The sequence below is a fragment of the Suillus subaureus genome (genome assembly GCF_016647635.1).
Source record: "Suillus subaureus strain MN1 chromosome Unknown BJ212scaffold_27, whole genome shotgun sequence".
Lineage (NCBI taxonomy): Eukaryota > Fungi > Basidiomycota > Agaricomycetes > Boletales > Suillaceae > Suillus > Suillus subaureus.
Window position 1 is genome coordinate 651723 of NW_024538583.1, and position 9525 is coordinate 661247.

General features: G+C 45.2%; 2 protein-coding genes across 2 annotated transcripts; one reads left to right on the forward strand and one right to left on the reverse strand.

Moving 5' to 3' along the window:
* Positions 1-1002: 1002 nt before the first annotated feature.
* Positions 1003-4747, reverse strand: BJ212DRAFT_1301754 (uncharacterized protein; the record flags this gene model as incomplete). Its single annotated transcript, XM_041333169.1, has 18 exons — positions 1003-1231; positions 1289-1394; positions 1569-1668; positions 1719-1978; positions 2052-2319; positions 2355-2419; positions 2479-2633; positions 2772-2860; positions 2911-2912; positions 2985-3102; positions 3155-3297; positions 3767-3861; positions 3899-3920; positions 3964-4029; positions 4080-4136; positions 4169-4253; positions 4434-4505; positions 4661-4747. 18 exons carry the CDS (start codon positions 4745-4747, stop codon positions 1003-1005), a joined length of 2019 nt encoding a protein of 672 aa, XP_041190538.1.
* Positions 4748-6683: 1936 nt separating this feature from the next.
* Positions 6684-8008, forward strand: BJ212DRAFT_1483434 (uncharacterized protein; the record flags this gene model as incomplete). Its single annotated transcript, XM_041340609.1, has 5 exons — positions 6684-6732; positions 6788-7460; positions 7510-7550; positions 7604-7804; positions 7860-8008. The coding sequence occupies 5 exons, from the start codon at positions 6684-6686 to the stop codon at positions 8006-8008; spliced, it is 1113 nt and encodes a 370-aa protein (XP_041190539.1).
* Positions 8009-9525: the final 1517 nt, after the last annotated feature.

Here is a 9525-nt window from a genome sequence, read left to right on the forward strand (position 1 = left end):
GACCAGCTCGCAAGGGAAAAGACCATTGGTACTTTTCACCATCATCGGGAAGGACCACATAGCAATGGGAAAGACCAGATTATGAGGGGAAAGACCATATCAGGAGGGAAAAGACCACCAGTATTTTTTACTGTCAGAGGGAAAGACCAGATCAGGGGGAGGGGGGGCGGGGGAAAGATCATTAGTATGTTTTAATCTAACCAGGAAAGACCATTAGTATGTTTGAAACTAAATGGGAAAGACCAGATTGGAGGGAAGGACCATATGTGCTTTTTAAAATAATTGGGAATGACCAGATCAGGGGGGGGAAGGACCATAGTTACTTTTTAATTTGCACTTATCAAGAAAGACCAAGGTGTTGTGCACATATTGAATTTATTATGTAATATCTATATGCAATACTATCTCATAGGACACGAAGTCTGGCCCTTCCCTCTAGTTGTCATAGGTGCTCAGAATTAGACTCACTATCTCAAATGGTTTCCAGTTCTGAGGGTAAGAATCCCACTACAATTCAATTGAAAGATGTAAATAAGGGCAGACCAAGTCACAGACTTGACAGAAAGCCCCCACCCTTTTCCTCCCACACCTCACCGCAATATTGTTGCAATGCTGGACCCCTCCTTCATTTTGCCAGTTAAAGTCTTATTTACTGGAAAGGTGAAGGAGGAAACAGCACAACAGCTCAATCAATACAAAAAGACAACATTGCAGCTCAATGTTCACTAAGGTGCCAACATCTGAAACAAGGCAGTCAATCACTAGAATTAAATGGAGGATAGAGCATAATGGGGTGGGCATATATCATGCACATAAGTGATATCATAGGTGGAGACATGTGTCATATGAGGGTGGATATACACAAGAGGAGGATACATAGGATTGAGAGACATGGGATGCATAGGATGATGAGGAAGTAGAATAAACAAAATGAAGATCACCTGAATTATAAGCCAAGGACTCAAGTTGTAGACACTATGGAGAAAGCTGAGGCTGTAAAAGTTAGTTATACTCATCTTCGTCCACCTCATCGACGTCGATGATTGGACAGCGATCAGGAGATGCAGGGTGGAAATAAGGAGATTGGGCACATGGATGATGATGGTGCAGAGAGGAACCAGAATGGCGAGAGACAGGTGCATGTGAGGAACATGCTGGCAACTGAGAACAGGAGGTGCTGGCAATTGGTGGAGGTGGGTGTGACTGAGGACAACCAGATGGGATATGGTGACTAAGGAAAATATATGACAGTTAGTTGAGATACATTAACATTAGAAGAACAACATACTTATTACCTTGCAACCTGGCATGGTACCTTTCCACTATCATCTCATTCTCCAAGTCACCAGCCTCACATGCAGTTTCATAGTTGTCCTGCGTCTGCTTGCGAGTATCTGAATCATAGGGCAAAGTATGACTGTTGTCACAGTAGGCCACCATGTTGACGTTGACCTTCATAACAAGGACTGCTCATACTGAGAATGCTCATACCAAGAAGTAGGGGGGTGCACAGAATCATGGGCATATGAGGAAACTAGAATGGTAGACCCAGGACTTGAAGACAAGACAATTGTTGATGGTGTTAGCAGAGGAGACAAGGGTGGAAGACCCTGACAAAGTTTCCAGTGAGTGGGCTGAGGCAAGCATGAAGCTTCCTGGTGAGATTGCCTAGCATTATGGTTGGAGTGCAGAGCTCTGTGGTTGGAGCATGGAGCTACCTGGGTTGGGTGCAGAGCTACTTTGGTTGGGCGCAAAGCCACCTGGGTTGGGTGCAAAGCCCTCCCTTGGGTTGGGCACGAAGCTACTGGAGTCAAGTGCACAGCTTCTTGGTCAGATGAAGGGAGCTCTTCAGTTACCTGCTTGGTACTAGCTTGATCTGGGAGGGGGAAGTCCTTGAAAAACTTGACCAAGTCCTGAAGCTCACAGAGGACCTCACCATTTGTGTCAATGACCAAGGGATTGAATACATTGAGGGAGACTGAGACTCTAAATGTTCAACATCAACTGTAGTATCATTAGTGCATGCATGAAAGAGACAACTAAAAACATACACTCAGACCACTCTCTAATGGACAACACAACATCTGGCTCCTCTACTATTGTACCCTTCGTCCTTCTGTTGTCATTCGACTTCTTGGATTTACCCTTACACTTCTTTGTCTTCGCAGTTTCTGCCTCACTATCATCATCCTCATCATCTTGACCTAAGTCAACCTCGTACATTGCCCCAAGATGCATCCTCAGGTAAGGAACTACCAGTGCATGCAACTGGCTCGCTGACAACGCTTTGAGATCAAAATCGGGCTGGGGGGCAGTACACTGGCAGGCCAGTTAAGGATGAACAGCTGCTCAACATAAAGAGTATTGAGCATGTCCAACCACCTGTTGTTTGAGGTTTTGAGCAGATGGCCAGCTTCAGCTACCAATGAGACACACCATCAGTAAATTAGTGACACAATAAAATAAAATAAAACATACCAAACTTCTCACTGATGATCATTGGTGCAACTTTTCTGTTCCTGTCCCTAGCAGACTTGCCATTGCACAAAAGCATGCCATTTGGGACAGCGGTAGAGTGAGGGAGAAAACTAAAAGATATCCCTTCTGCTTGTGCAGCCTCTAAGTCTTTGTACCTATAATGAAGTGAGCAATATCTGGCAGTATTGTCAGAAAATGCACTTGAGTATGGTTGTGAGCTTGTCCAAGATACGACTGATGTCAAGTTGTCGTGCATTGATGATGTCCTTCATGATATCAGACCAGAGAAAAACCCTGATGCTTGGCAGCCAGCATCCTCATGACCAGGAAATATTGCAACACCAGAAATATGAATACCATGGGTGTGGTACCAGTAACCAGCCTGTGTAATACTTAGTCTCTCCATCAATGTCCTATTAATGTGAGACTCACCGCTTTTGAAAAATCATCATGAATGCACAGCATCAGAGAACTAGCAGATCATGACATCAAGTCCTCAGTTGCACCAGCAAGTGAACCATCCCAATACTCCTGAATCTTCTGCCACAATGCTGTGTGTTTGGGGTCTTTGTACAGATGGGCCTTGTAGTGTGCTGCTTGCTCCTCCTTCCAAGCTTTGATATCCTCTGCAAAGAATGTAAGCATACCACGCACACACGCAAAGGAATATACATACATTCTTGAGAGGGGGGCTAAAAGTCTTGAACCATGTTTGGTGCTGATTCCAAGGAGACTCCTTGCACATTGCCTTTGTGGCCAGCCCTGCCTCAATGAGGATCACCCTTGCACTTTTGCCATATTCTATCCCTAATGCTTTCACTGCTTCAATGGTGGTTCGCCCAAGTTCCTGTGCCTTGGAGACTGCTTTTAAAATGACATAATGACACCACTTTATAATTTATTTAATGGTGGCATGATTGTTATGGTGTCATAAATGATGATTTATATAGTTTTAATATGTGCTCAAAAAACTGTCAGCATGAGTCATGATTTTGTAAGCCTTGTATCTCCACCATATCTCCTCTGATTCTCACAATGTGGTGCTCAATCCAAAGCCCTGAAGCAGCACTACAATATGGTATCAGCATGTCACTGAGGTCTTTATGTATTCTCACACAATATTGTAAATAGTAAAAAATGCAAAAACATGTGGACAGTTTTTTGAGCCACTGTACCTGAGGTATCATTACAAACGTAAGTGGCTTCCTTTGGCTCGTCCGATCGATGAGCAGTGGAGACTAAAAGGATAGTTAGGTGACCTAGTAATCTAATGCTGGGAGTGACAGACCTGAAGTGTCCTTGTCGCCTGCTGTGACATCTCCTGAGTGGTGTTGATTCAGAGCTTTATCGACTGTGGTAGGTGTTGTCTTGGTGGCATCTGACCTACACGAGGGGAGAGCAACTGCAACATTTGATTCACTTTGGGCAGTAGACACTAAAAACTGTAAGTGGGATAGAAAATAAGAATGGCTCAAAATTACATACCTGATGTATCCTTGCAAACATTGGTGGCATTCTTTGGCTTGTCTGATTGGCTTTGAGCAGTGGAGACTAAAACTACAGTTAGTCAACCTCAAAATGCAACGTTTGGAGTGACAGACCTGGAGTGTTCTTGTCACCTACTGTGACAACTACTGAATTGTGGACAGGGGCAGGAGCTAGCAAACATTGAGTTAAGGTAGATGTTCACCAAATGAAAGGGGCTTGCCTGATTCCTCATCACCATCCGTAGCTACCCCGTCAGTATCAGCTTCAGAATTGTTGTAGGTGGACATCTTTTGGATAGATTGGTGCCTTGGAAAATTCAAGAGAAAAATCCCCTCCTCAGCTGATGAGGTCATGGGACCTGACCATGTGGAGGACCATGGAAGGGGACAGGGCTTTGGTCAGGGTTGATGCACAGACAGCTAAGAAGTTAATGGCGATACCAATAACAATATGACCACATGGCTTACCTCTTCTCGGTTTTTGTTGCTGACAACAGACTTGGGGCCTGCATGGCAGTGGGGTTTGGGATGTTCGGGGGGCTAGAACATCAATAACATCAAAAATCATTTGAAAAATTTGAAAAAGATCAACTTGCCTCCACATCATCAGCATTGGACTCCATAGGATGTTTTGCCCCATGGGTCTTGATATAGGGCACAGTTAGTTAGTGAAGACAAATATTGAGAGCTATTACCATTCTGGTCTTTGTCACATTGCGTGCCAGGGTTCCATCAGGCAGATGTGAGGGTCTGGCTTGATGGCTTGAATGGGTTGTAGGCATTTGAAATAATATTCCAATGATCACAAAGATATGTAGAATTTAAGTTGAGAGCTTGAAGTTTTCTCAACAATGTTTTGTGACACAAAGTCGGGCAAGGCAATAATTGGTAGGGAAATGCTAAGAATGCTTGCAATGATATTATGGGGATGAGATGCTCAGAATTTGGAGGATTGCCTTTATAACATGAATGGGCACTACTGCAATCACCCTGAAAGCCAAACTCCACTAGCACCAAAAATGAAAGAATTAATTCGGTTTCTTATAATTCAGAGGTGTTAACCATGTACAGTGCCATATGCATAAAAAGCTAGCTTTGAAAATATTATACTCTATTGAAGAAGATCAGAGGTGATGACTACGTAACACCTGCATTACAACATCAAAAAAAGAGCCAACATCGCAATCAGTGATCAATCGCAGGACAGTAAAGTTCCAGACTCACCCAAACAGAAAGGGTATCTCCTCCCTGGCAGTGACACTCATACCAAACAGCCGAACAAGCTAGCATGCAACATGACAGTGGTACCTGCTGAGCCAGAACCCAAGATGAATGAGTGGGAACAGTGAGATTGCTTGCTGGTCACAAAATACGGTTTCATTCACCTATATGACCTGGACAGTGGCACATATGTGTACATGAACTGTAAGCATGAAGCGACGAATGGTACCATTGGCATCAACAAGGAGGACCAAGTTCATTTGGTCAGTATCGATGAGCAGACGATCATTCCATACATCCTATAGAGGAAAAAGTAGTACCCATCTGAGTTATAATCTGAAGCAATGGTGCAAGGGGGTTCTCACCTACCGAGAATGAAACATGTATATGGAGTCTAATCTGCAAAACACGGAATCAGTAGACAGTAGAGCAGAAGAATATATGCAAGCCTCACTGATTAGATTATAAATGAGGACAGAAGAATGAGAATCTCCTGAAAACAGTGGAGATATCAGTCTGGTGTGAATGTATGGAAGTCTCACCGATTAGATAGAGGAGTGAAAACAGTGAGATTGTGCACCAATGAACTTGAGGTGGGAGTGATGGTAGCAACACACCAAAAGAGGGTCTTTAACCCTACTGGTGCAGTAATGAATGAGTGACCAGGGTGACCCTCAAGATGCGAAGTCTAGGAGTGGATGATCAGTGACATGAAGTCAACTGAACAAAAATCGAACAGCATGAAGCCAGTTCAAGCCAAGAGAGGACTGGGCACAGAAAAGGATGAGGATGAAGACAAGGGAAGGAGATGTCAAGGGAAATGATGAGTAAGAAGGAATCAAGAATTCCAAGGAATATCAAGTCAAAATCAATCATTCTGGGACTTTCCCACAGTTTGGCAAGTTTGGCAACCCTCTGGGAAAGTCCCAGAATGATTGATTTTGACTTGATATTCCTTGTAATTCTTTATTCCTTCCTACTCATCATTTCCCTTGACATCTCCACTACCACTATTTCCCTTGACATCTCCTTCCCTTGTCCTCATCCTTGTCCTTTTCTGTGCCCGGTCCTCTCTTGGCTTGAACTGGCTTCATGCTGTTTGATTTTTGTTCAGTTGACTTCACGTCACTGATCATCCACTCCTAGACTTTGCATCTTGAGGGTCACCCTGGTTGCTCATTCATTACTGCACCAGTAGGGTTAAAGACCCTCTTTTGGTGTGTCACTGCCATCACTCCCACCTCAAGTTCATTGGTGCACAATCTCACTGTTTTCACCCCTCTATCTAATTGGTGAGACTTTCATACATTCACCTGCTCCACTGTCTACTGATCTCATGTTTCGCAGATTACATTCCTTACATTTGTCTTCCTTTGTGGTAGGTACTCTTTATCACATATTGCATGATAACCAGCACTTACACTCTCACAATATCATATTCAGGTGCATTGTGACTTTTCATCAAGTGCACGCTATATCAACTTGGCAGCTTTCATCATGCCCACCACTCTATCAATGTTCAAGAGCAACACAACTCTTTGGGATGGTAGGAGGGGTTATTTCTGACGTCTGTATCCTACTAATGTCCATACATACTACAGGATGGCTGCAAGCTTACAACACCCACGCCATTGCTGTCCAAGGAAATTTGGTTATCACAACACTGAACATGGACTTCATTCCCGTGTTCCACCATTTTGAAGAGGAAAACATACAGGCTTGTGCAGATGGTCGTTTTGGTCCGATAGATTGCTTTCAGTGGCCTCAAGCTTACAATCACATTTTTTGCAATTCGACTTGCATTCCTCGAAAGGAGGCATTCCCTTCCCCACATCCGCTACATTGGGCTTGGTTCACTCCCACCCAAGAAGACTTCAAGCCAATCCCAGGCAACTTGTTCCCTGTAGGCACACTCACAATGGATAAGGTTGAAGGCTTGGATTCTCTTTGCAAATTGGCAGAGAGGTGGGTGCAGGATTGGAGAGCTAATCAGCAAGGCAAGAATGATGCTGTTGTCAGTCGTGTCTTGTCCCTTCGACATGGCATCTCACAGTTGAAGATGCATCCCCTTACATTCCGCAACCTTCTCATGTTTGTGACTGATGCCCAATGGCTGTTTCTCGAGATTTATTCATTCATGGACTGGATCCTCCTTGCTCAGCCTCATATCACTGCTGGTGACAGGACTGCTGTCATCAACTCGGAGTGGATGGGTGCCTTCACGCACAACAGCGACATGTGCAACAAGCTGTGCATTGCTGGTATCCCTGTTTGGTATGTCCACACCATGGCATACATACCTTCGAATATGACAGTAAAACAGCCCATTTTACTCACCTGTCCTGATCAAATCATCCTTGCAATGTACGCAGAGGGCAACAAAATTCAACTGTACAAAATCATCTATCACAGCCCAGGCAGCCACAATTGTCAGCTTCATGTTCGCTGCCTCTATGGGGGCACAACATTCAGAGACCCCAAGCCAGGTCCTTCATTGGGTCCTTTGTCGAGCAGCTTATCTGCACCCAGTTCTTCTACTGCTGGGCCATCCTCTCAACCATCCATTGCAGGCAAGGCCCTTCCAAAACATCATAACAAGAAGCACAGGCACCAGCCCTGTAAGTACTACTCACCCCTCTTTCTTATGTATCACAACTAACTACTAAATATTAGACGTCAAAGATGCTTGGCCCACACACCACAACCAGTCAGGTGAATCCATTAGGGACAAATGGAAAGATCCTGAGAGCCCCTACTTCCCACCATCAATGCTTCATTGGGATGATGCCCTCAAAAGATGCATCTGTTACGGTGAACCGTAGGTCGACTAGGATAGGCGCGACAATAGATACTCGATAAGAGTAACGTCTAGAGTCGGATCGTAACCTCACAAATGTAAGGCTTCTTTAAGACAAATCAGAGAGAGTGTCTCCGACTTGAATATCGATATCAGACACTTAAGATTGGGGGTCTTAAGCGAAGGATGTTCTGGGTAAAACCTAGTAGATTAAAGTGAAGACTATCTAAGTACAAGACCTGTTTATATAAGTAAGGCCTGCTTTAGGGCTGGTACGTACACGTCATCGAGACGAGTCAGAGATAAGAGGTGAGTCATGTACACGTCATCGAGATGAGTCAGAGATAAGAGGTGAGTCATGTACACGTCATCGAGACGAGTCAGAGATAAGAGGTGAGTCATGTACACGTCATCGAGACGAGTCAGAGATAAGAGATGAGTCAGCTAGCGACGGCACGTGGCGGTCGTGCTGTGATGCAGATATAGACGATAGTCTAATGATGGCACATCCTGGTGCGGTCACGACGTAATACACGTGAGTATGGAAAAAGAGATAGGGGGTAACCATTATTGTAACATTACCCCTCGTTTAGCGATGAAGTCGCCGACTTCACATATCCTGGTTAGCCCAGTAGATGGGATCCGCGTCGTAGTTGGAATCAAGAAGGTCGTCTTGTTCCTCTGTGATGGTAGGTTGCGCCAGGTGCTCAGCGTGAGCGATGGCGTCTTGCTCGATTTCCCAGCGAGCAAGTGCGTCGTAGAAACCGACGTCAGTCCATACCAAGGGAATAACCGCTTCTCCCTTCAACTCTTTACAAAAGACCGACAGATGACCCGGTGCATATTCTTTGCAGACTCTGCAATAGTACGCTGGGCAGTTCTTGTGATGGTGGCCAGCGATGTGGCAGTTACGACATATGACGTTATCGACTGGCGAAGTTTTCACAACTGTGACGGATGAAGACTGGTTTGGGGGGGAAGGCGACCTTGACCGTTTGAGTGGTGCTTTAGTGGGGGAGACGGAGGCGGCTCGTTTGGCGGCGAGGCGGGAGGATCTTCGTTTGAGTGGGAGTCGTCGTGTGGTGCGTATGATTGGGTCAGGAGAAGGAGAAGTTGGTACGTCAAGTACGGCAATAGGAGGGATAAGATTATCCTGATGCTCCACGGTAACTGTGTCGTGAGTTGGTGGAGGTACGGGGATAGCGACGTGGGGAGAAGGTGGTCGTGCGATAGGGTCGAGAGCGATTCGCTCAGTGACGATGTGAATGGCCTCTCTGATAGCGTCTCTTGTTTCTTCCGGTAAGAGTCGGATTGCGGTGTTGCGAATGCGGATATGAAGATGACGGAAGATAGTCTGATGACGCTCGTCATCAAGGAGTGCGGCGGTGCGATCAATGAGGCTGGCATCTCTGATAATCCTAATTATCAGACCGCTGGAAATCGCTCCTCTCTCTCCAAGGAGACGGTCTATCTCAATAGCGTATTGCTGTGAGGTGATGGCGGATTCGAACAGGGCACTGGTTTCGACTTGATCAATGACAG